We start from the raw sequence: 27,363 nt of genomic DNA, 5'->3' as shown, positions 1-27,363 counted from the left end.
TGTCAAATGGTACTGGATTATAAGTTGATATGTTGAACTTTAAATACTATAAACTTCGGGAAAGGCAATAATCAGAACTATGCTGTGGGAAAAAATTAAGAGGACACTGGGAAAAAGTAGGATACTACACCTTAAAGATAAAGGGGAGTAAATGATAAATTTGTAGCAATTAGTGGCAGAGAGAAAGCAGGAAATCCTGTGTGCAGTGTATTAACACAAGAAAAAGGGAACGCTACATAAATATGAAGGAACAAAGAACTGAAAAGGAAGCTTCTTTTCCCACTGTGGACAATATTGAGCAAATAATGGGTCAGTTCTTGATCTCAGTAATACCATGAAACAAGGTAAAGGTTGATTTTTAAAAGAAAAAAAGTCCATTTTACTCTGAAATAATCTAGAGGTTATTAAAAAAAAAGTGCTTGTGGCACTCTCCATGTATCAGGATAATAGTGGCCAAGCCTTCTGTAGCAACCACAGTTGGGTTGGAAAGAAGCAGCCTTCAGGCTTTGTGATTTGAGTGAATCTTTAATACAATCATATTCTATTGAAATGTGTTAATTTTGCAGAAGAGATCGGAAAAGCAAGCCTGCAAAATGTGCTTGAGAAAGGACTTCTAATATCAGTAAGGATGCTGTGAGAATAAAAATCTGATAATCTTCTTTGTTAGAAAAAACCCTCCATGATATTTTGGTGAAAAGTACTGGTCATTGTGGTCGGTTTTGGATATTAAAGTAAAAGGTTAAGTTATAATAATGCATGCTCATGCAAGTTTGAGGGAAGTGATTTGCATGGCTAAAAAGATGCTTTAATTAGTTTAGTGAAGAAATGCATAGAGAAACGTGTGGAGTAGTTGAACTAAAGCTTAAAAGGCGTATAGTAGGTGGTATAGTGAAATGTTGCTCATGGTGTCTATAAATAATGCCATGTAGCCAATGTCCTATGAAGATAGAAAAGGCAAACAACTGCTTTCTAACAAAAGGTAGAATTAATATTAATTGAAGAAAGCATAAATTTCCAGGGAGAAATCAATAATGTTACTGGTCAGAAACTAGTACAGCAAAACTGGTGTTAGTTGTGCCTTGCTTTTTACGAGCATTTTAAGTGCTTTTAAGAGGATACATGGCTGTTCCTCTCTGGTAGTGTTGAAAGATTAGTTGTTTGTAAGTTGCTATAGGCAGAGTCATATGATAAATCGTTATGGAGGCTCAGATTACATGCACCTGAAGTTCATATCACTTTTTTCTGATGTGTGCTGTGTAGTGGCCTGCAATAGGTGGTGGATGGTATAAGCCTATATATATTGTACTGGTTTTCTTGCTAGTACACAATACTTTTAGCAATATGCACTGTTGTGAGAATATTAATGCCTTGCCCTAGATGTAGAACCAGGATGTGATTTAAGAGATTGAGAGGTTTTTTCCTCCTTTTGTTGGAGGACTTCAGATTTCTGTTTCCATAGCCTGCTTTGGAGTCTTTTCTAGTCCTGTATCTTTCTGTGTTTGTGAGCCGTGGATCCAGTGGTTTTTTTTATATACTAGACTTAGCTTTATGGGAAGAAACTAGTTAAATGCATTGAGAAATTTCTTTAAAAATTGAATGTTAGAACTGTAATCTGACAGTAATAGCAATTTTTTTGTGTTGCCACATTGTTGATTGGCAGCTTTCACCTTTTACATTTTTAATCTTGTTAGATCTCATGCGACGTCAAGAAGAATTGAGGCGTTTGGAAGAACTTAGAAATCAAGAACTTCAAAAACGCAAGCAGATACAATTGAGGTATTTCTTCTACTGTGCAAAGGCGTGGCGTGCATCTGCTGTAGGCCTGTGTAAATTTAAATACTGAAGCTTGTAGGGCCTGCTTTTGATAGCAAATGTTTCTGCTGCTAAGAAGTTACTTTTAAAAAGCATAACATGTTTCTTGAACAGAAATGATCACTTACGCTAATATAAAAGAATGCTTTAAAATATTTCTTGGTTTTGAAAAAAAATCATTTCAGCTTTACTAGTACTGTTAAATTTATAGTTTTGAAATGTCTTAATTTTTTTTTGTTTCATATTATTTATTTCAACCTTGTAACTGAAGCATAGCTGTAATAGATTTGGACATGCTTCTAAGACTTAAAGGCAGGTGAACTGCATATGAAATAGTAGCATTGCAAATTTATAGTCTCACATGAGATTTTGGGGATATTTTCACTTGATATTCTGTTATGCTGTAGACAATTTTTCCTTTAGGATCTGATTCATACAAATATTTGTTTTCATGCCTGCTAAAATTTACGATAATGAGCATAGTAGCATCATGTTGATTGAGGTTATGCTTTTCACATTAAATATAATGAGAAATGTAGATGAGAAAAAAGAACACAATATGAACTCCTCTCAGAGTTAAAAATGTGTCTTTTTGGTAGTATTGAAATGTTTTAATCCACAGGGACTTGTTAAAACCTGGAGTATTGTAACCTGCTTACCAATATGTAGCCAGAAGAACAAGTATAGAATGTGCAGGTATTGTAATTACCTGTATTCTAATTAACAATAATAAATCCTTCAATAATATTCAAACCCATCACATAGATTAGTGTGTTATGCTACATAAAATAATAAGTAATGGCCAGCTTTGTTTATATGCTTGATCTTATCTCCTGAGACTGAGTACAAGACTGAACAGGTCAGGAGTCTAAGTTGATACAGTTTTTGAAAAAATTCTAGACATGAAGAAGAACATCGACGTCGTGAAGAAGAGATGTTACGCCAAAGGGAACAGGAGGAATTACGACGACAGCAGGAGGGAGGTTTTAAGCCAAATTTCATGGATAATGTAAGTAAAATTCTATGATAAAGGTCCAAATTGTGAAATCTTTTTAATTGTGATATTCTTATATACTATACTAGCTGTTGAGCTGCCGCCTTCTTGTTTACTGTTTTTCATTTAGTATTTCAACGTTCTTGTGAGTGGTACAAATTTAGTAGTGTAGTTGTTTCTTTCTTTGTACGATGGCATCAATGTTGTTTTTCCTACAAGCTGATAATATAACACTTCAGTTAAGTGAAGGTGTTAAGATATTTTGCCTCTTTTATTTGGGAAATAAATTTTCCCAATAAAATAATTAAATTTTTCTGAGTGGGAGGTCATGGGAATAAATGATCTTTCCATGAGCAGGTGCCCTAGTGTGAAGGCTTAAATTTTAAACCAATTCAGGCTGTTAAGCTTGTTTGATTTGCTTGCTCACTTTTATGTTCAACTTGTTAAGGCTATATACTTCAGAAACAAAATGGGCAGGGTTAACTTCATACGGAGCATAAAATCACTCTTCCTCTTGGACCCTAGTGTAAAACTAGATGAGGAGAACCTCAAAATCTTTGCTAAAAGGAGACCAAAAGATTAAAGGTGGGAAAAAAAAATTGTCCTCTGCTATAATTTCTATGTTATTTATATTAGTAATTTAGGCGTGTTCTGCCTCTGAAGACTCATCCTGCAGGACTATCAAAATGGTGGTCTCAGAGGAGTCAGCTTCTAATTTTTCATGATAATCTATTTTGGTCAAGGGTATGATTTTTTTGTTTCTACTAACCAAAGCAGTTAAATGAATGCAGCCTGTATTGTGAATACTTTAGTTTCATGTGAGGGTACCTTTTACTGTTCTTAGTGAGGAAGCATCAAATAAGTGATCCGCATAGTACTCTTTTACATTATTAAAACAACTGTAGTCTGCAGGAGGGAATTTTTCTCCCCTTTACAGGTACAACTTGATACCTAAATCAAAAATAAACTGCTGGTTTCTCAGCTACATTCTAATTTTGTGTTTTGTGGAAGAAATACCTATTTTACATTTTATACCATAACATTTTCTGTAGAGTTGGGAAGAATATATTATGTATGTTCTGAAACATCCTAAGAGAAGTTAGAAAACAAAAGATTTCTTGGTCTCTGTGGAACACTTTTTTCCTCACCCTCTGCCCCCTAGAGTTTATAGTAAAGATGGGGAGGAAGGAAAATTTTTCCTTTGATCTTACTAACAGCTGTCAGTTAATTTTGCTGATTGTACTTTGAGACACTTGGAGCAGAAAAAAGTCAATCATTTATTTCCATATGTTTGCACTTTCATGGTTTCAGCATGTCTTTTCTTTGCGGTGATGAAGGTCAAGGATTCAAAACTCACAATGTCCTTTAGTGTGTTCCCATATACTATTAAACATATTTTGTGAAATAGCATATAACAGTAGTCTGATGTAATTTAGAAATAGCACTTAATGTTTGTGACTTCTGTAGTGCCAGATACGAAATTTCACCTCACCTTAGTATTTTCACATAGCATCTTTTGGGGTAGCCTGACTTTCTGAACCTATAAGCTACCTGTTGAAATCCTGTGGCGGATCTGAAAGCTGCAGAGCGCTGCGGGAAGGGGAAGTTGGGGAGCCAACCCACAGGCTTGAGATGGCTGTAGCTCCCTTGAATTCCATTGCTGTGCAGAAGTCATGGCCTTTATTCTGCAGCGTGGGGTGCTGGGGAAGACCAGATAATGTTGGCCCCAGCAACCTCTACTGGTTTTCTTCTTGCATCTGTCTTGAGATAATGTTACTTAGTCTTTGTGCTTGAATTGCTTGTCACAGTTTGGCCATCCTCGCGTTTATCTGCATCTTTAAATTCCGAACTCTGTGTGAATAGAAACTGTTGAAGTTTGTGTGCTGGACATGGGAAAAATGTAGTGTAAGGGAAGAGGAATGGTTCAAATGGAAAGCACTTCAATCACTATGCATAATTTTTGTGATGTGTATGTGATTAATCTTTTTTGGCGGAAAGGTAAAGGTGTGGAAGAATAATTTGGAAGTTTGTAGCTTTCCCACTGAGTTGCATTACTGGAATTGTGTGTTTATCTGGAACTAATAATACACTGCAAGAATATATAGATGTAGTTGTGCAGTGACAAGCCTACTAGAAGCTATGTAAAAGAATATATAGTACAGGTGTTGGTTTTTTAATGTTAGTTGAAGTGGTATATATAATAATTTAAAATTTTTTTCTCCAGTCTTCAGACTAGTATTCTGGTCATGTGTTGACATGTTTTATTTCTAATGTCCTTTGAACTGTGAAAGAGGAAGAATTGAAACAAAAATGCCAGTGATGTATTTACTTTCTTTAGCAATTGTTTCTAGTAAGGGCAGCTCTGTACCTCCAAGCATGGCCTATCGTTTTATAGGCATCCATTATAGCATGTCTGTAGATAACTGTACTTAAGTTGTATAGTGTGAATGGGAATTGAAAAAGCCTTTGCTTTTTTCGGCAGAGAAGAATTTTAAACCATTTCTGGAGATTGCAAAATGATACACCAAGTCTTTTGTCAATTAAGTAGAGTTTCTTATACAACTAAATTATTTTAAGTTTATTCTTACTAATACTTGTTTACTGTGAACAGACTTCATCTGGTAATTACTTACAGTCTCAGATTATCATTGTACACACACTGAAAAAAGTTATTTTCCATTGTAAAAGTTTAAAAGTTGCCTCTTGATGAAAATTGCATTTTATGATACTGGTGGATAGTTTTTACCCTATCAGGTCTTGATAAACTCTTTTGGCATAATCCTTACAACATATTAAAGTCTTCTGCCAACCATGTATTTAGAAGAAAAATAATAATTGTTTCTAATCCTTGTTTTTGTTTCTTAAAAGCTTTGAAAAGTAAGCTTTCTTCACTTATATCCTATCCCTTTTTACTGTTCAATCTAAACGAAGGACATAAATGGTAAGTGCAACGACAACCAGAATTGGAAGCTCTCGTGTAAGGCTGCAGTATTAGGCTTTCCTGTTCAAAGTTTCTTTCTGTATCTTTTCCCTAACTTGTTAACCTTTTGATTTTTCAGTGTAACTACTTTTGAAAAATGTCTTAAGTTTAATGCAGTTACCAGTTAACTTGGTTTAGTTACAGATGGTAAAAATATTTTCTGCGCAGATTTCTCTTCCTGAAGCATTCTTGTTCATGGTGATGTACATTAAAATTTTGATTGTGTTTATTATTGATCTAATGGGCAGCCTAGTGGTGCCTAAACAATATATTAATCTAGTTGTGTGTTCTTTAGTAGATAACTTATTGATAAAGTATTGGTTAGGATTTTTCCCTTGCTTTGTATAAGTTACTTAGTTGAGATCTGCTGTTACAGCTCAATATGTATGCACCTAATTTCACAATAGCTTAATCAGGAAGCTTGTTTTCCTCTAATAATTTTTATTTTGCATACATATTTCTTGCTGGAAGAGGAACTTGCTGATGGTGATTGAAAGCAATTTTTCAGCAGCACAAATACTTTTTTAAAAAATAAAGTGCTTCTGAGTGCTAGTAGTGTATTAATTATTCAAACTGTGCAATGGTTACTATCCAAATGTAAATGGCTTACATATATTTACATTGTTAAATCTCAGAGCCTTTTTACTAAATTTCAGTTTTGGGAGCTGCTTCTGTTCATGTCACCAACTTTGAAGAGTGAAAAGAGAGTGATTTGGATTTAGTATATTAAAATAGTTTTCATGAGTCTACAGAAGAGACCAAAATATGTAGGAGTTGTAGTCTCAGTTTTATGGTGCACAGATTTAATTCTGCAGTAACACTGCAAAATAGTGTCAGGTAGGTATTGTACTTAATGAAATAATAGCTGTGATACTGGTTTACAGCTGCTCTTACTGATGGTTTAAAGAGGGAGGTGGTATTTTTGAATGTCCTTGCCTGCTTCCCTCCAAAGAAATTCTTCCTTTTTCAAGTGCAACTTGAAAACAGAACAGTAAGGAACTGTTTCTTTTGAGTTCATCAGCTTCAACTTCTGAATGCTAGCTGTTCTTTCATGTAAAAATTGTTCTTTCATGTAAAATTGTATACTAAATAGTTACTTTTTTTTATGTCTAGTCTTCTTCACAAATTACTTTGAGATGTTGTTTTGCTTTCCTTTTAATTTTTCTTACACAGAAGCATTGCTGCTCAAGTGTGTTGTTTAAGTATCAACATAAAGCGGCAGCTGCTAAAGCAATGGAGATTGCTGCTGGTTTGGGATGTGCTTTTTTACTACTCCTTTGCTCTCATCTGTCTTCCAGCTTTTCATCCAAGTCCACTACAACTTCTGCTGTTGAGGCAAAGTTCATAGCTTCAGGAACACCAGAAACTTGATTGAAAAAACCCCAACCTCATGCTTAGTCTTTGTTTTAAGAGTTTGGTCCTTTGGAGAGCAGTTCATAAATGTAGCTTCCCATTTCTTTATTATTTAGAGCCTAATGAGGTATATCTTTATCGCTCACTTCTACGTTCACTTTCAAGATAAGTAGTATGTTTTTGAAACAAGTTTGTCAGATTTGCTTGAACTTCTGTAATTCAGGAACACTTTTTTGTACTTCTTGGCTCTTAACTGAATAGAGCTGCTTCCCCTTCCCACCCCCCACCCCCCCCCATATTCTGATTCAATCATGCTCAAAAGCCCCAGTTATGTAAGTTTTAATTTTCACTCAATGCAGAATTTTTTCCTACTTTATTCAAAACTAAACCAAGCAAAGGCAGATTTCCAATAATACATGAATAAAAATTTCCAAGGATCTTTTCATATTTGATTTGTTTTCTACTATTACTACTACTACTAAATTTGGTTATTTTCTCTTGACAGCTTAGTGTACTTGAAGCTGATGGTGGTGAAGTTTTGTGAGGTTTTATGAATATAGTCTCTTGTTTCTTAAAAAACTTCTATAAATCTAAGCTGCTTTATAAAAGCTCTTTTGTACAGCTTGGTTGGGAAAGATGAATTACCTCCTTATTGCAATCCAGCATACATTCTTGTGGAAGAAGTAATTCATGTTTGACACCTTAAAAGCCTTTTAAGGTAAAACTAGCTTGGAGAAAGGCAGAGCATTAAATGTAGAACTGAAAAAACCCCACAACCTGACAAAACATTCCTGATTTCTTGGCAGTGGTTTTACTTTAGTGATCAAGTTTGTTCTTCCTGTGCATAAAGCAACATGTTAGGCCTTTGAGCAAGCTATTTATGAACATGCCATTTGTATTTTTGTGGGTGGTCTTAGTTTTGGCACTAGCACTATTTTTTTTTTTTTTTTAGTTTTGCAGGATTGCAGTGAAACATATCAGTAGATGGATACTTAAATCTTGCATTTCTTATGTTCCTCAGGTTTTTAGATACCAAATTCAGTGCTCTAGGCAAGAAGGATAATTCTGTAACAGGCTGTAAAATATTCACATTGTATTATTTTCAGCCTTTAATTGCATTGACAGATATAAAAACTATTGTTGTATCTGCTCTTAATATGAAAAGACATTGCATAAAAATCAATGCAGCACTTCAGCCATCTTTTTTGTAGCATGTTATGTGTTTGTATATGTAAACTGAAGCTATTTGTGAAATAAGATATTTTTTGGTTATAAGTATTTCATGGCCATTTTAGGATGGTTCATAATTTACTTTCTAGATTATGTTTTTATGTGTATCAAGGATGCTACTTAAGGTAATTTTTCAGTAATGGAGCAAAGAATCATTACAATGTTACATTTTATTTCAGTAATTTCTTATTTTAGTATGTGTGAACTGTGAATATTTAGGGTAATGTGATGCATTTTTCTTGTGTTATGTTACAGAGATTTAGGAGAGTAAAACCTTTTATTCTGCCATCATCTTCTCGTGTTTGCACAAAGTGCTTTAGAACATATTTACTTCATGTGAGCTTGTAAACAGAGCAAGTGACCATTCATAAGTAATTTTTGTCCCTTAATGTGCGATCACGTCTCCAGTATGAATTTAGGTGTTACGGTACTGCATATAAGCACTCCCAGGTTTGTTCTCTTCTACAGTAATGGACAAGGAATTTTTTCATGTGTGTTCTTTAGATTATCTGTTTATAACTTCATTTTTTTTTAGTAAAACCGATGGATCAAGAAACTAAAAGAACACTTTTCAGACGCTTCGTATGCAGTGCCTAAATGACACCAGTCTTTGTCAGTCTTAGTGTTTCATGAGGCCTCAGATTTAGCAGGTGCCATTTTTGTACAGTTATTAATGGAAAGTCTTCAAATGCATCTGGTGTACTTGTTTATAGGATACTCTATTTGCATACTTAGCTTCTCCTGTTTCATGGGTTTTACAGATAAAAAGGGAAAAAAATATTAAAAAGCAGATTTAGTAAGTCTATTCCATATTTTTAATATGATTTCTGAAAATACAGCTCACAAGTTACAGAAAAAAATAAATCTACTTACCTAACTGAAGTTCCTTAAGTACTGAGTCCTTCAGTTTTTCATCTTCTGTCAAGTAAGATTAAGGGTTTTATAAATAATTCAGAAAAATCCTTTGTTAATGTGTTTGATAAATGCCCTACATATTTTGAAGAAGCTAAAATTAATGTGTGCCTTAATAATGTTCATTTTTTCTTCCTCAGCTACTGGAGTTAAGTTTGACTTGGAGTTTATACACATATTTACCCAGACTAAGAAGAAATTAACTTTCAGTTTCAGTTGTCTACTTGATACCTATTTTGGACTCATCCACCTGTCTAAATCCTGAGATCTTACTTGGTGGCATTGAGACTTGCAGCCAAAATAAGTTCTTCTGCTAAGAAAAGTTTGTCTTTATTCAAACGATCTGTTTTTAAATAGTAAAACTCCCAAGAAGCAGTAAGTGTAATTTCTGTAGAAATAGTGGTTTCTGTCGTCAGGAGACCTGTTAATGGATCTGTTGCTTAGTGTGAGGAAAACTTATTTATAGACCTGGTTCCTCAAGAGGGCAATGCCTTCTGAGTAGTTTTTTCCTTAGTGTGAGCAGTAAGCCTCTGACCTTTTGCTTAGGCTGTAACGTTTGGATTCAGTAGCTCTCCTGGAGTGGAAAATTTTAATGTGGTAATGCAGTAAACTGAGACATAGAAATTAACTTGTCTTAGTGAGATTGCCTGTCTTTCGATACCAGCCTAAATGCTGTTTGTTAATTAAAATGTTTAGGGGTTTTCTCATTAATATTTCACAAGCCTCCTTTCTGTAGTGTTGGCATGAAGTAGGTTTATCTCCTTACCAGAGCTAGTGCTTATTTTGGATTATTAAATCTTCCATGAGGACTATGGAATTTAAGTCAGATATTTATGTCTTCAATCAAGTCTGTCTTTAGGTTTCACTTTAATTTCCCAGAGATTCAGTGTTACTGTTAGTTGAATTATCATTTTTAGTAGGTAGTGTTTTTTGGAAAAAAGATGTGACTTTCTGTAGAGCTGTTTTGTAACTGTTCAGATGGGGAGCTTAGTATCTTGGTTAATCCAACATTTAAGGAGTCAATTAAATATATTTAAGGTTTACCATTGTCGTGGTTTAACGCTGGCTGGCAACCAAGCACCACAGAGCCACTTGCACGCTCCCCCCACAGCGGTATGGGGGAGAGGATCGGAAGAGTTAAGAGTGAGAAAACTTGTGGTTGAGATAAAACCAGTTTAATAGGTAAAGCAAAAACTATGCACGCAAGCAAAGCAAAGTAAGGAATTAATTTACTACTTTCCACCAGCAGGCAGATGTTCAGCCATCTCCAGGAAAGCAGGGCTCCATCATGCATCATGGTTACTTGGAAAGACAAATGACATAATGCTGAATTCGCCCCTGCCCCCTTCCTTCTTCCGCCAGCTTGTATATACTTGGCATGATATTCTATGGTATGAAATATCCCATTGGCCAGTACAAGCTAGCTGTCCTGGTTGTTTTCCCTCCCAATTCCTTGTGCCCCTCCAGCCCTCTAGCTGGCAGGGCCCGAGAAACTGAAAAGTCCTTGATTTGGAATAAATATTACCTAGGTACAACCAAAAATGTCAGTGTGCTGTCAGCTTTGTTCACACACCAAATCCAAAACACATCACTGCACCAGCTACTAAGAAAATTAACTATATCCCAGCTGAAACCAGGACAGCCATTTAAAGGTGGTTTTCCCAAACACCATCACAGAATCATAGTGTTTTGGATTGGAAGGGACCTTTAAAGGTCATCTAGTCCACCCCCCCTGCAATGAACTGGGACATCTCCAATTAGATCAGGTTGCAAAGATCCACATCCAACCTGACCCTGAATGTTTCCAGGGATGGGGCATCTGCCAGCTTTCTGGGCAACCTGTTCTAGTAGTTCACCATCCTTGTTGTAAAAAATTTCTTACTAGTCTAAATCTGCTCTTTTAGTTTAACACCATTACCCCGTGTCCTATCACAACAGGCTCTCCTAAGGTGTGTGTCCCCATTATGGTTTCCTACAGTGGCTAATGGTGTAGGATGAAGAAGTATTTGTATTAGTTTTATTTTGTATGTAACATGAAGCACATTGCTTTTACTGGTGTTGCTGAATGCAGTTTTGTTGATACACTTGTGGCAGTTTAGCTGGTGTCTCTTCTGAATATATTAATACAAAAGATCAGAAAAAGACAATGTAATGTCAAAACTAGGTTCTTCAGGCTTTGTTTTTCTTCTGTATATAATGCTGGTTTTTGGAAGTCTTAAAATTTTATTTACTTACGGAGTATATGTTTGTTCTCCTCTGCCTTTTCTGAATAACTAAATATTTGTTTCTCTGTAGGGGAACTTGTATGTTCTTTAGGTAATGACGAGCTCTTCTTGTTTGTCCCTGTTGTGATGCCCATGGTGTCCCTAACATGATTCTGAGTTTTGGGTCTATAATAAATGAATTGGATATCTTTTGATGAAAGCAGCCACTGTAGCTTAAGAATTACTGTGTATGAATTTGGGTCAGGGGATCAACTAAAAGGCAGGTTTTCTTAACCAGTTTGGATTTGTTGAGATGACTAGTTTCTCAAACTTTTGATTGAAATGCTAGAATTGCCTGGTCCAATGTATATTGTTTTTCTCAGAACTCTTATTTATTCAAATAAGTGTCTGTCTTCATTCAAGTCTACCTCGTCTTGCTCCTGTTTTACAGTAAATGGCCTCCAGGTTGTATAAAAGTACTAGCTGGGAAACTATGGAGAGCTGGAAAACTGTGGAGCGTGGTTTCATGCCAGAAAGTTCCATTGATGCTTCTTTGTTCATGTTTTATTTGTTTATGTGCTGTATGTGGGAACTTTGGCCAGAGCTTTGTTGGGGAAGTCTTAAAACATCGAACTATTCTGATTGTAAGCAGCAGTCATATAGAAAGCTATATATGTTTGTTAGAAGTTTCTCTTATAGGACCTTTTTGTAGCAATGAAAAACTTTGGCTTTCAGCTTCCTTTTGACAAATACTTGCATATTCTAATTACTTGGTAACTCGGATCAGTTATGCAATAGCAGCTACAACTAGTCTCTTTTTTTGTGTTAAAATTTAGTCATCATGTATTATATCTGCTTGGTGAGAAAAACTTAATACAAAAGTCTGGCAAAGTGTCATATTTAGTACACTGTGGCTATAACTAGTGTTGCTTTTAAAGTGTTTAAAGTTGATTTTGCAATGTTATATTTGATATTCCAATTAAGAAGTTGTTAGATTTTTACATAAACACTTCTTGATAAAGGATATGCTTGGCTGGTTAATTTTTCTTCTAAGGAAGCCTAGATGGCTTTTACTTCATCTCATCCTTGAGTCTTGCAGTTGCAAAAGGTTGTTTTGAATCAGTCAAATGTTTGCTGTTACAGTATTTGCCTAGATTTGTTTCTCGTGCAAGGAAAACTTAACACTTGGGAAATCTAAAATACAGCATTGTTTTATGACACTCTGTTTTCAGTTAAATATTTTTATGTATTTCTGCATGATGGTACAGTTAGCTCAGACCTCGTTACCAGTTAAATAGCCTTTCAACACCACGCCCACTGGCGTGACTTGTGGAGTGCATCTTAAATTCTTTGCAGCTTGTTCTGTGAAAGTATGGTATCCTCCGTGCTCCCATGGATGTCTGTTTTGATACTTACCTACTCTCATGCCATTTCTTTAGCTAAAAGAAAACCAGAATAATTCTAAGCTACACCATAAATTTCTCTGATAAGCCTCTGAAGATGTGAATATAATGTAATTACATGTTTCAGTTGTGAATTCGGTGGTGTGGTGGATATTGCTTTTCGAAAGTAGTTTTACAGGTAAGTAAACAGTTTAGTGCCTTAAATTGACTACAAATTAAAAAAAAATTTCATTCTGTTCAGCTGTTGAACTGTATAAAATTTTTTAATTTTATTACTCTCATTCAAGATATTAAGCTATAGAACTGGGAGAAGTGTTTTCATTTATTAGTTCTATGGATTTAAGGTTGCAGAACCAAGTTAATTGACAGAATGTTGTAAAGAGGAAGCTGATATTCAGAGAGCTGAAATACAGATAATCTTCCTTTTTTTAAAAAAAAAAGGATTTCCTGATTTTTAAAGTGGTTACCTTCTCTAAGAACCTTTGTCTTGTAAAAAAAGTATTTCTGAATTTTACCTTAAAGTATTTGAGAAGCAGAATTTTACTTTCCTTGTGACTGTTCATTATTAAATCAAGGGGAAATTTTGATAGAAAGAAGACCTCTGTTCCTGTTTGTTCTGAAATGATCGGCAGTGATGGCATTTGAAAAAAAGTTATACCTTCAGAGAGTGCTTCATGTGGGTAGCCGTAGATAATGAAGGGATATGGAAGTTTTTTCCTTTACCAGAAGAGATGACATAAAGATGATTTAATAGAGGCATGAGCATGGAATTAAAACCTTTGGATTTTGTTCCTTGCTATTGGTATATGCAGTTCGGGGCCAGATTTTGTCTTCTGTATGCATTAATTTTTTGACTGGTAGATAACATTTTCCACAGGTTTGAGAAAATGAGGAACCTTTTTAGTCAGTTGTATTCTGTAAATGCTGCATATACGGTATTTTACTGTGTTATAACAAATAGAAATGGGATAGGCAGGAAAAAACCCACAGCAATAATGATATATTAATGCACTGTTTTAAATGCCGTATTAAAATTCAGAGAAGCAGCAAGTAACTAAAAGTCAAAATAATAAAGCGAAAAGACATAAATCTCAATATGGTGCAAAATTCTGTCATCAACAGAGTAGGTTCTGTAGTAAATATTGGGTTATTTTAGACTGTTACCTTTTTTGTTAACAAGTTAGATTGTCGTTTGAATTTTTAGCCTGTAATGTAGTATTCTGAAAGTATGGGTTCTGTGTTAAAAGAAAGAAAAAAAAAAAAAACCAACAACCAAAAAACCTGCAGTAGCTTCTGTGGTAAAAAGTCTTTAAAAAGCACATAACCTTTATTATAAAAATATATTTATTTGTGCTTTTATTCAAGTTCTGACTTTTGGAATGTGTTCTGTAAAAGCTTGCAATTCTCAAGTTTAGTGTCTAAGGTCACTAGATGAAGACATCCAGAAAAATCTCTGTAGGCATGTAGACAACTTCTGTGATAGTGGTGGTGGCCAGTTGTTAACATTGAAGATGGGTGAATATCTCTGCCTCCAAACTGGTGACTGAGAAAGTGTTTATACTACTACCTTTTCTGGTTCAGACAGTAAGTATTCTTTTGTTCACTTGTTCTGCACTGAAAAACAGTAATGATTATTCACATTCCCCCCCCCCATTACTTTGGATTTCATTTGTCTTTTCTAGTTCATTTGCCTTACTCCTGTAGTTCTGAGCACTAGTTATTTTCTGCTTCTCATGGCAAAGGAGTGAAAAAACATCTCAACCGTGCAACAGTTGCAAGTATTTTGGGCTGTTTTCCTAATCTAGTTTACTTTCTACCCCAAACTTAAATTTCGAAAAGAATCTGGTTTTGACAGGATTTGAACAGTTTACTGAGCGTGACTTGCTACTGCAGACAGGTTTCACTCTAAGGTATTAGCCTTTTTCAGTTGGCTTTTTCTTGAAAGAACTTTAACCAGCTGTTAACTTGTCACCTTGCATGACTATTTTTCTACAAGATTTTTTAGTTTTCCCTTTGCTAATTTTGAAGTAGTATCTGGAACATATTTCCAGGCCGGAACAAGCCCAGTGTGCCGTATGGAGGTGATGAATGCCAGGAGTGTTTGGAAGTCTTTTGTGCTGTGAAAAAAATATCTTACTTTCCTGGTGGTATTTTGGTCCACATTTTTTAAAAAGAAAATATGTTTTTTGCTCCAGTTTTACTTTTTGGTTGTGTAAGTATATACTCATCTTTTACAGGATGTTACAGGTTTGCTTTCTTAGAGGCAGAATTAACTAGAACATTTTGGGTGGGAAAAAAAAAAAGAGGAAAGGACACCTGAAATGTAAGCAAAATCTGGTAGATAGGATGATTCTTCTACATTACAAAGGAAAGGACACCATGTGGTCTGCTGCCTCTATAAACAGCAGTTGTATTTGGAAAGGATGAAATAAAATTATTCTTGGCCAATATACAAGAATAGTGATTATGTTAATGTACTTGGCTGTCCTTTGACTTAGCTTTTGAGGAAAATGTAAAATTTTACAAGTCCCATTGAAACTAGTCTTAAGAAAAAGATCACTTGCAGCTATATCTTTTGAGAATTACAGTAATGTAATGATTGTTCATTCTTGAAGATTTTCAATAGTTGTAATCAGATTGCATTAATAGGGCTTTGCAGCTGCTATAGGTGACAGTTTGAGTGCATACAGTATTTACAATGTAGTGTTCAGTAAAATGTATTGCATCTCTGGGATCTTTGTCTCCTTGATGCTCACAAGTTTGAGGGGCCTCCAAGTGGTCTGTGGGCTTCTCTCTTTTAGATTAGCCTAGCAGCTGTCTCTTCTGTATTAAATAGTATTTTCTTACAGAGCATTATTAAATATTGCTGGTTAGTGAGGTGTCCCCTGAATGTCTTTGTAATGTGAGTAATATTAATGCAATTAAACTGCTTTCTTTTCCAAAACTGTCAATATAGAGACCTCACCTAAACGTCATGGGAGGACTGATGTATTCAAAGGAAGTCAGCTTTTCTTTAGATTGGGTTTTGCATCGAGCTGTAGGAAGGTGACAAAAAAAAGAAAGCATACTAGAAGGATCACAGTTATTTAACTTTGTACTCTCCCAGAAAAAACCCAAACAACTTGCATGATTTGGAAAGTAGAAGCTAGTTTTACCTAAACAAAGGCAGATCTTAAATGCCTCCATCTTGTAAAGTTCAGAAATGGCTGGTATTAAAATATAGATGCATTTGAGGGAATATGTAACTTTCTTTTTGAAAAGTTTCTTCTAAATCTGCAAGAAGTGTTGAGTGCGTGTACTTTTTCACACACACAAAATGGAAATCCATTTCTATCTTTTCTGGTGTTAATGTGTGTTACCTGATGCACTGAGAGGCTTTTCAATTCTTAGTTAATGAATTTTTGTAATGGAGTACTATCCTACCCAATTCTTTATTAATTCCATGTAAAACATACCAGTATATGCTACAAGGTATAATAAGAGTGATGTTTTTAATATGCTTTGGTATCTGTCTTGTACATTAATATTAATTTACTGTTATTTTTATTACAACTGTGATATTAAAACATTGCTAGAGGTAATTTTTTTTGTATTTTTAAAGAATAACTTCAGCTTAGAATAGTAAATAGTTTTGGCTAGTTTTAACTGCAGTTGTTTCTCTTTCTGTGAGGTTTAGATGCTGAGGACTACCCTCAGCAACTGAGTGCTCTCCTAAAGATGTAGAAGGGAAATGAGGGAAGGCCCCACAGAAGTTGAAGATCTTTCTTGTTTGTTCTCAAAACAAAAAGTAGAGGACAAGGATGTGGTGTGTGGAGGTTTTTCCGGAATACATTCCTATACTTTTGCTGTTAATTAGTTTTAAAATAAATTCCCCAATTTTAATAACATTGATATTTCCTTTACAATCTTATTGAAATATTGGAAATATTTAAGAAATGCACTGGTCTAATAATAAGTCTTTTTTTCATAAGGGAAATCGGAAATGTTTTTGTCAGTAGCTGTAATTATCATTGTTACTACCACTGGGAGTGTTTTTCCAATTTGTAGCATTTACTGGAGTATATGCATCTGCATGCATTTCATGCAATGTGTATTCCTGGTTTTTAATGATAAGGGTTTTTTTAAATGTTTAGGTTTTTAAAATGCTGTAACTTAATGAGTCATCTCCACCACCTCTGTTCATGACTTGAGTCACCATGGAGGAAATTGGCTTTATCTATCTGCTTTTCTCTGACAGTCCTATTGACAGCTATTAAACGTAATGAAAATTCTTTTCATTAGATGCCCTACTTAAAAAATAGGGCTGTGTAGTTTCCTGTATGCTACGTGTTCTATAGCTGCATTTCCTTTAGTTGTTATCTAGTTTAATGTATTTGCTTGTGTCATTTTGTGTGATGTAAGTGAGCTTGTTTCTGTTTTACACTTATGGGTGGGAGCAATTGTTCGGTTCATAGAATTCTTAAGTAGTTCAGGCTGGAAGACACCCAGCTCAGAGGAGTGATTAGCTCTGGATTTAGGTAGCACTGCTCAGAAACACAGAACTCTTGGATTTTGAAAGATCAGTCTTTTTCTATTAAAATGATTTACTGTTATTGCATGTGATGGAATAAAATGAGCTATTTTAGGATATTGTATAAATTCCGGATGTTACGTATGAATCTTAATTGATGGATAAACCAAAGAGGGAAAGGTAACGAGGAGTTGGTGGAAGAGAAGGCTTTTATTACTTCAACTCCTTGCTGGCAGCCTAACTTCCAGTAAGCTAGTCATTGGAGCGAAGTAGTGGAATATTCTGAGGAAAAGAGAAATGCTGCACTATCAAAGGTATTCTCCAAATTCTATTTTTGACTACCAAACTAGCAATTTTAACCATTTTTATGATTTATGTCTTTAAAATACAGTTGTCTTTAAATTACAGTTTTGTGTAAGGTTTTAAGGGTCTTAGGCCTCCTAGAGAAGCCTTTGGAAATAATGTTTCTTTTCTAGAAAGATTTTAATGAAACAAACCACTCTAGAAGGGAGTAGTGAATTCTGGTAAGAGGTACAGAAGTGTTATACCTGTTTTGACAAAGTTACTAGAGAATAGAGTTCAGTTTCCATTTTAATGAAAACAAGTGAGAATCAACAGCCCTGTGAATTACATCTTGCTCTACACATACAACCTAGATAAAGTGCTAATTAAGTTACCAATGTTAATGTGCAAGTTTTAAGTTTATGTGGTAGGTGTGCTTTTTTTATAAGGCATTTTCTTGAGGTTGTATCTTAGCATTAATTTGATTAACATGCCTTAGCTGAAAGGTGAGTGAATAGTCAGTCCTGTGTTAATTGGGAAGTGCATCTCCTGGCCACAAACAGTTGAAGAAAATTGGATGAGCTGTTGTTTTAGTATTTCTGTTGATATTTTGCTTTTTGCAAATATCTAATATCTTCTGTGCCATATTTATTCCATACCATAACTTTTTTGATAGTGTTGTTACCATGAGTATTGCGTCATTTGGAGACAAGATTTTTAATTTTCATTGGGCTGCTGCAAATGCAAGGCCAAAAGTAATATTGGTTTGACAGTTAAAAAAGTTTCATGACTACTTGTATTTTTATTTTCAGCTTGAAAAGGGAATTGCATCTGATACGTTCTCCTGTATCAATTCTTATGTGTCTTTTCAAAACAGTTTTATAGAGTGAATTTAAAAATATCCTAATACGTTTTTAAAAACCAGAAAAAAAATAATAATCTTGGTAGTTCTCTGTGTGCTTAGGTTACTGGTCTCAATGGTGATTGACGTGTAAGAATGTTGCACGATATACCTCAAATGCTCAAGAAATCTTATTTCTAATACTTGTAAAAGGGGAGAATCCATATTATATGAACTGTACAGTATATATGTAATTTGAAAACTGTATGTGTTCAGTATTTTTGTGCAGATCTGTTTTTTACAGTTAACATCAAAATGAGTTGGAATTGTGAGGACATTTCATTTCTAATGCTTGTATCTAAAGTAATTAGCAAGTATAATGCTATAGTGCCATCATAGCAGTTTCTCTAAAAGCAAATTGCTCCGATGAATCAGACCTTCTTTAGGGTCCTTGAGGGTTGTTTATATTGGTGAGTTCTTAATTATTTTACAAGGATTTTGCAACAGAAGTAATTTGGAAAGCTTTCCTTTGAGGTGTGTAAACAATTACCCTTTCACAACAGGATATTATTCTTTGTTTTCTTCACTTAGTTTTTTGGTTTGGGCTTTTTTTAAATCTTTCCAAAGGTTAAGTTATACTTCACCACACATTCTTTTTCTTAAGGCTTTATTTTTTTCCCCTCTAACTGCATATCCATTTTTCTAGTTCTCTTCTAGTTTGTTTGCCAAAGTACTGGGTAACTTCAGAGGTTCTTAGTAGCTTCCCCACAGATTTCTTTAATAAAAGTTTAGCCCTCCTCTTGCTGCTTAGTTTTAACTCCCTGTTAATGGGTAGTTATGGGTGGCTTCAGGGAAGGGGCTGAAGCAGGCTGCTACTCAGGAATGAGCAGTTGCTAGTGGGGAAAAGAGGCTCTGAGAAGATAATGCTATCATTGTTAGGTTCTGCAAGGGCTTGAATATACAAGAACAAAGCTCTTGGGTGGGCTGGAATATCAGCCAGCACTGGTTCCACTACTCTGTCATATTTTAGGCAAAGCCCATGGTATAGATGACCTAACTTACCTGCAATAACTTGTTTATGCTCACATAGTAAATAGCTGTCTAGAACATGATTTGTGTGGGATAGGACTGAATTTTGGTACCATCTGGACTCCTGCAAGTACAGGCTTTGGCAAATGATCCAAGTACATATTTTTGCAGTTAATATGTCAAGCATTTCATTACATTAGTGATATATGCTGTCTGTTAACATTTGAAATTCAGTGTTTTCTCTGACGAGATTTATCTTAAATTAGCTAATCCTGTGTTAACAGTACAGAAGAATTTCACTGTGCTGAAAAAAGTTATGAACAAGTACAGTAGGAAGAAGAATAATTCCAGTAGGCACATTGATATATCAACAGGCAGCAGAGATCATAAGGCACATTTATGGATCTTGAGTCTATAGCTGAAATGTTTTTTATATGGTAGTAATTCAACACCAGAGTTAAAGCTATGAAATGGCAAGTAATTGCTCCATGGTTTTTGTTACAAAGGTTAGATGACTTAAAGTGAAAATTACAGATTCTACCCCTCTCTTTTGTTGTACTTGCTGTTAGCTGAAGACTGGTAGCATTTCAAACTGACAAAAACCTGGTTTATTGCTAGGAGGAAGCGTAGTGTGCTTTTTTTAAAAGAAGTATATGTTGCAGCTTGCCAATGCTTCAATCCTTTGCAAAGAAAACAAGTTAAGTTCTAGTAACTAGTACAGCTTTATAACTCTTTACCTAATATCCTTGTCTAGCTGGTATTGTACTTGGACCTACCTTATATGACGCATTTCACATTTAAAAAAAAACCAACAAAAACACCACACCAGCTTGTAGTTGAGCCTGAGATGTATTAAATAAGTTATGTGCAGTAATTCAAAATCAGGTTCTCTCCCTTGTAGCTAGAGTCTCACAGCTGTGTTTGGCATGTCCTGTTTCACACACACACATACCCCATATGCATGCACATGTGCACACACAGTCTGATTAATGTAAGCTGATAGCCATGGTGTTTTTCTAGAATGTTGGGCTAGGGATTGACATTAGGGGGGATATGCCAGTTTTCCTCTTCATGCCAGGGCTGAGGTATAAAAGGAGAGACTGATGTCAACAAGGTTGTATGCCAGTTGTGTGACTAACTCATTTCTATCAGTTTTGGGTATGATTGATCCTAACAGGGCTGCTGATCTTCCTTAACGTGTCAAGGATCCTTCCTTAACTTACTGTGAAAGGTCTGACAAAGTAGTTGCATGTTTTAATGTGGGTTCTAGGGTCAGAAGAGGAGGTCCTTGGGTGTTCATCAACGGCCTTTCATAGCTGGACCTTAAAATCTGCCTGTGTCTTTTAGTTATGAGGCATTACTTTTCTTCTCCACATTAAGCCATGTTCTTTTGAAAATAGTGTACATACTTCTTACATTAAATACGTTTTGTAGGTTGAGTTACTAGAAACAAAGTTACTGACCTGTGAGCCTTTTGTCATGTATCTTATGACAGTTTCCCATACCAGGATATTTTTACAAAACCATTGACTCTGTTCTGTCAAATATTGGTGTCTGCTGCTTTAAGTGTGTGAAGATAGAAGACTCATGTGGCTTCCCAGATACAATTGAATGAAAAGGAGTTTTGTGAAACTGTAAAAATACTATGAATATATTTTGATTTGATTGATGTTTCCATTTAAAGGTTGCTTATAGCAAGACTGATTGAGTTGCTTAGTATGTGGAATTGTTTTCAAAGTGCATCTGAACTTTTGTTCTTAATAAGTGGTATGACTTTCAGAATCAGGTATAGTTTTGCATATGCTTATTCTCAGCACATGTGTGTTCACTCAAATCAGTTATATGTTAACCTTGCAGAAAATGTATGAGAGAACAATTTTTTGGTGTAAGTTTCATTAGTTTTATTTTTGAACTGTGAATTTGTTTCTATCTCATCCTTTTGATATAAGCAATAATACTAAAATCCATTGGAATTATTTGTGGTAGTTCGCTTTGTTTTCACCTAAGGGATGATTTTTGCCACTCTGGGTACTATCATTTGAGTATTGTTTCACAGCAGGCCGTGGTTCATGATCAGTAACATCAGAACTCTTTTGCTGTTGGATGACTGAGCATCAATTGAATATGGATCAATTTGTCTATTTGGCATAAATGCAAGTTATATAGCTGATGCTACATTTTTATTCTGATTTGAAAACCATGGTCAGTATCTGAACTAACATATCAATAGTGTGATATAATTTATTAAAAACCGCACCACCACCAAGTTAAGTCAGAACTATTTGAAGAAAGATGAACTGGCAGGTTGGGTTTGTATACCATCAGAGCTTGTTTTCCAATCAACAGAAGCATTTTTGAGTCATGAAGCCAGATTGACTATTGTTGAACCACGGCCTTTAGGCAATACTGTAATAAGACCACTTTTTAATTAACAGTTAAAATGTAAATATACTTCGTAATAATGAAAAATACTGTGTGAAGATTGATTCATTTGCATTTGATCACATAACTATTTGGGAGCTTTAGACTGCTCCATCTGATAAATGAAACTTGTGATATTTAACCTTTACCATTATGCAAAAATGTACAGCATTGCTATATTGAACTTCTTATTCCATTTGATTTTATAAAAACAGGGGAGTATAGTAAACTTTTATTCTTTGTTCATTTTTGTAATCACTGGAAACTTTTGAAATTGAAAACTTTTATTTTCATGGAGTATATGGGTATGTTTTAAGTTCTAAGAATGATAGGTTGACCATGAAAACTATGTTTACTTTCAGAGAGAACAGGAAATGAGAATGGGTGATATGGGTCCTCGTGGAGCAATAAACATGGGAGGTAGGGATCTGAAGGAAAAAGGCTTCTGTAATGTAAAATTTCTTTTTCTTTGGGACTGTACATGTTACTCAAGCACTATTAATTAGTGACAACTACTGGAAAAAAGGAGTAAACAGTATTAGGAAATAAAAAAACCTCATGGTTTTTGCTTCCAAACAGCTGTTTTTTTCCTCCGGGTGTATCTTTACTGTTTTGACTACCTGTGGGAGAAAAATATGATGTGCAAGTGAAGAGCAACAAAAAGGCAGGGAAAGGTGATGCTCTAGAAATTACCTGATACAAAACAGGAATTTTCTGTTCAGAAAGTATTTGGTGTTCTTTTGGAGGGACTGCCTATTCAGAGAAGTTGGAACTGTAATTGCATGCAGTGAAATGATGTAGAGCTTAAAATTGGTAAGTTCTTGTTGATGTACCTGGCAAAAGATTAATGAGTGATGTGGTTGATGTTCTACTAATTTATTGCAAGTCTGTATTTACAAATATTCTCAGTTCACTTTCGTAACTTAAAATATTGTTAAAATACTGCTAAAGACTTATTGGCAAGTCTAGAAAAGTAAATTCTTAATAATTAGTGTTTGCACTACTTCAGTTTGCAGACTGAAGGTGTTTGGAATGTTACTACTTCAGAATATCTGCTTTTAAACAAGACTGAAACTAGAATATTTCTTTTAAAAACCCAAATCTTACTAAACTATTAACTGTCAATATATATATCTCATGGAAGCTTCCTGATGTTAATTTAAAATAAGATGATAATTTAGAGAAAAATTAATATTAATTCTGTGTATTTTAAATTTGCAAGTACATACAAATCTTAGTGAACATTGTCGCTTGACCTTTGAGTAATGTGAATTTATAAACTAATGAATCTGCTTGGTCCAGTTTTTAAAATACAACATTCATCATTTCCTTGCGTTTATTGACACATTTATAGCTGTAAAATAGAAGTGGGCTTTTTCTTTCAGTGAAGAAGAAGAAATTAAAAAATAATTGTAAAATCATCTGCAAATAATAAGCTGAAGCATAAATGGTGACTAATTTTTTATAGTTTTTCTTTTGTGTATTATTGCAGTCTCTACCTGAAAACTTCATTTAATCAGGAGACTGTGTAAATACTGATACTGTGCCAGTTGTCCAGACCACAAGATACACTTTTTATGCACATATTTTGAATGTGTAATTTATAGCAGTGTGTTCACAACCCTTTTCTTGTCAGGTTTTAATGCTTAGCAGTGATGTTCATAGTCTTGCTTTGTAAGCTTTGTGCTATGCCTTGATTTCAAACTTGATAAAAATGCTTTTAGAAATAAGTTATAATAACAGCTACTATTTTTTAAAGGGAAAAATATTCATAGCAAATAGGTATAGATAGAGTTTGTTCCCATGGTATCTAGATTTTAGGTTAGCTCACTAGAGATTTTGTTTTCTCCAGCCCATTAACAACCCCACCACTACAACAAAAAAAACCTGACCCCAGAAACCTGCAGTAGACCTTTAAATAGTAGACCTTTAATTGTGATCTTAGCATCCTTTTCCAGCCTTTCTGTTGGAATTGTAACTGACCTTTACCTGTGCCATTTGTGACTTCTTATCATGTGGGACAGTGGGGAGTTGGAGTACCTTCAGTAATTGAAATACCTGCATGATACAGTGTTATTAGAAAGCAAGGTACCTCTGTGACAGACTTAATTAGTGTTGGGCTGACTTGTGTGGGACCTCTCATGTTTACATAGTTTTCTGCAGCAAACAGGTTCTGAGAGGCTCTGTATGCCTCATCGTAACACTTAACTGGAGCCGTAATGCTAAGTGCAGCTGATAAAACTTTTCGAGATAGATATATATATATAAAAAAAAACAACGGCTTTTTTTTGAATGATCTCTGCATTGATGAGGGTTATTGACTATGGCTTATTGCCAGCTGTGCCAGACCTTGGCCTGTGGAGTTTGGAAAAACTGAGTGTGCTTTTTTCAGCCCTCCAGATTGCAGAAAAATACCTTTTTTTTTTTTTAAGTGTCTTGTGACCTGTGGCATGAACACGGGATGACTGCTTTCAATTTGTTGCTGAACCTGCTCTATTGAAATAACAGCTAACTTCAATGTCCCATCAAAAAGAACAGGCAATCAAGTGGTTAGGTTTTAGAGTCTGTTTCGGAGCTAGGAGAACCTCTGAGGGATAGCTAAAATGCCATAGTGGCCTCTTACTGAAACTGTGCAGGACACCACTTTCTCCTTGCATTACACTCCCCAGTTGTCCTGGCAGTGCTGACTCTGCCTGAAATCAGTTTAATACTATAAAGGTTTGATACTACAAGTTGCTGTACATCACCCTAGAAGCAATATGGGTGTATTTGTATGATACAGAGGGTAAGAACTTTGTTGCAGTTGAAGGATAAGCAAACACTACCTGTGTGTGGCCAGGTGGCCAAATTTAGTTAGGCTGGTAAACAAGTCAGTAACAGGTAACAGCACTGACTGCTTTTAGTTAATGGAGCTAGTACCAGCCACTAAGTGCTGCTATCATGATAGTCCTGCAGAGTACCTCTAGCCTCTGAAAATAAAGGTTTCTCCTTATGTTGACAGTGTAGACTTCTCCTTTTCCTTCCATATTTAGTCACTAAATGGATGATACTAAAAAACAGGTTTAGGGCATATTCAACTGATTCTCTTGAATGGTAGCACAGTCTTCACCTGCTACATGAACTGGTCATGCCTCTGGGTAGGTGAGAAGCATTGACTTGCACATAACTTTGGTTTGCCGTAGGGTCGTAGAGAGAAGTCTTGGAGTTTCTTATTACTGTGCTCAAATGAGTTCTGTCTTTCAAAATGACAGGGTTTTTCTCTGTCACTTCTAATAAACTTGTTTAGTACTTTACCATGTGCTGCTGCATTGTATGGATTGTTTTGGTGAAGCAGCTTGCAGTTGACATAACGTGTATGATCAAACCTAGGTCTGCAGTTTTAGCAGCGATATGTCAGATGCAGTGGGTTCACTGACTGCTGTGATATGCACTCAGGGCAGGTAAAAAAGATGCAGTTCTGCAGATAGTCACAGTACTGTATCTGTGCTAAATGGCCTGCTTACCATGATGTACATTTATATATTCATTACGATAAGATGTTACAGTTGTTATGAGAGGTTAGAGGTTGATTTTTAATAAAAATAAGTTGATTAGTCTAGCAACGTGTCGGATTTCTTGATATTATATGTTGTTATGACTTAAAGCATGGGCTAGATTCCAAAGGTGTGTTGTCTTCCGTTATTAGATCTTGGATGCACACTTTTGGCTGAGAAGGGCGGATTGTTGTTGGAGGCAAGGAACATGTTAAAGTTGATGACATTTCATAATAGCAGATGTAAATGATACATAATCAGAATTTTTTCTTTCTAACAACTTGAGAAAATGTAACAAAGGCAATTTTAGCTGCCTGTTGAGTATGTTATTGGGTACTGGCAGAGGGGTGTTTCCAAGTGCAATTTACCAGCTAAATGATCTCCTCAAAAAGATGTTTTTAAGCTTTTCTACCTTTTACGGTGAACCAGAATTTTGGAGGAGACTTTCCTGTGCTTGCAATTCTAGTAAAACTTCACTTAGTTTTCTGGTACTTTTACTGCAATAAATGACATTTACATGCAAGATTTACGCCATATTACAAATTATTTATTGTAAACTTGAGTACCATTTTTGGTATTGCTTTTAGATGTTAAGACTAATATTGTTACAGTATATACACTTAACATAATACTGGTAGAACAGTTCTTGCGAATGTATGATATAATCCCTGAAGAGTCAAGTTGCCTTGTAGCTGCCAGTTACTGCAAAATAATTTGATTTTTGCTAATTTGTGGTGTGCATACTATATATATATGCTATATGAACACTTCAGTTCCTGCACAGAAACCATACAGCTATATTTAGCTGTAAAGTTCAAGATTTACAAATACACAAGGCAGATTATTTAATGCAAAATAATAGGGGTTAATGAAAATCTGTTTAAAAGCAGATGATTGAGATAAATGTACAGTCTCAAAGAATATTCTTTTTTGTTTCAAGTATTGGAAGTCTTGTACATTTGGCTATTTAAATATTGTAAATTGTTTGTTTATTCTTGTAAAATTCAGATAGGACAGCTCTAAGTATAGATTGTTTTGCATAGATGCGTTTAGCCCAGCACCTGCTGGTAACCAAGGCCCTCCTCCAATGATGGGTATGAATATGAACAACAGAGGAACTTTACCTGGCCCTGCAATGGGTCCTGGTCCTTCCATGGGACCAGAAGGAGCTGCAAATATGGGAACACCAATGATGCCAGATAATGGAACAGTGGTAATGTATCACAAATTTAATTACTTTGAATAGCCGTCATGTCTCATGGCCCATTAATGTTACCAAAGATATTTTCACACTGTGTAAGAATGCGATATGTTTTTTGAATCTGTTAAAAGTAGATAGAACTTGTTAATGCAAATAATTTACAACAGAGAAGGGAAGTTTTTTTGATGTTACTATGAAAATCCTACTTCCCTTAGGAATGGTATGAGTTCTTTGATCAGTAACCAGACTTTGAATTGAGATTAGAATGTACAGCACTTGTGGCAAAGCTTGCATGTATGACCTGTCATGAAAAACTCACAGATTGTAAGAAACCACTTCTGTGAAATGGAGGAAGAAACAACATACCAAAGTAATCTGTCAATTTAGGCACTTGCTGTTTTTTCTTCTGTGAAACTAAATTCTATGTATTAGCTTGTTAGGGTTTTTGATGAAGTTAAATGTTGGAAGCTATGTAGTGTGAAGATATCTTTGTGTAAACTATTTAATTTTTTAAAGTGACTTTAGTGTTTTTTGTATTTCCTTTCTAACACTGTTGAAAGCATGAGATTATGACAGTAATGACACCACTTAGAAAATAAGTATGCCAACAGCTGTTAGAGGTAATGGTCATACCAATACCGGAAAAATAATATTGCCC

The 27,363-nt window shown here is 35.1% G+C and overlaps 1 protein-coding gene across 17 annotated transcripts in view; it reads left to right on the top strand.

The window, feature by feature from the left end:
* PSPC1 (paraspeckle component 1) overlaps window positions 1–27,363 on the top strand; it is a 68,153-nt gene that overhangs the window by 10,153 nt on the left and 30,637 nt on the right. For 9 of the 17 annotated variants that reach the window (XR_008820194.1, XR_008820193.1, XR_008820188.1 and 6 more), the window contains exons 5-6: window positions 1,692–1,776; window positions 2,713–2,821. Coding sequence is in view for 3 of the 17 variants with exons in the window: in XM_056328567.1 (XP_056184542.1) it covers window positions 1,692–1,776; window positions 2,713–2,821 (194 nt within the window). In the remaining 14 variants the exon portion in view is untranslated. Of the gene's footprint in view, window positions 1–1,691; window positions 1,777–2,712; window positions 2,822–22,333; window positions 22,392–26,547; window positions 26,718–27,363 lie in introns of those variants that run through there. The other 8 variants (XR_008820186.1, XR_008820185.1, XR_008820181.1 and 5 more) reach the window with 2 other exon arrangements.

This window comes from Falco biarmicus, chromosome 2 (assembly GCF_023638135.1).
Source record: "Falco biarmicus isolate bFalBia1 chromosome 2, bFalBia1.pri, whole genome shotgun sequence".
In the NCBI taxonomy this organism is placed as follows: Eukaryota; Metazoa; Chordata; class Aves; order Falconiformes; family Falconidae; genus Falco; species Falco biarmicus.
Note: the sequence above shows the minus strand (reverse complement) of the source record. Positions and strands in the feature narration are given on the sequence as shown.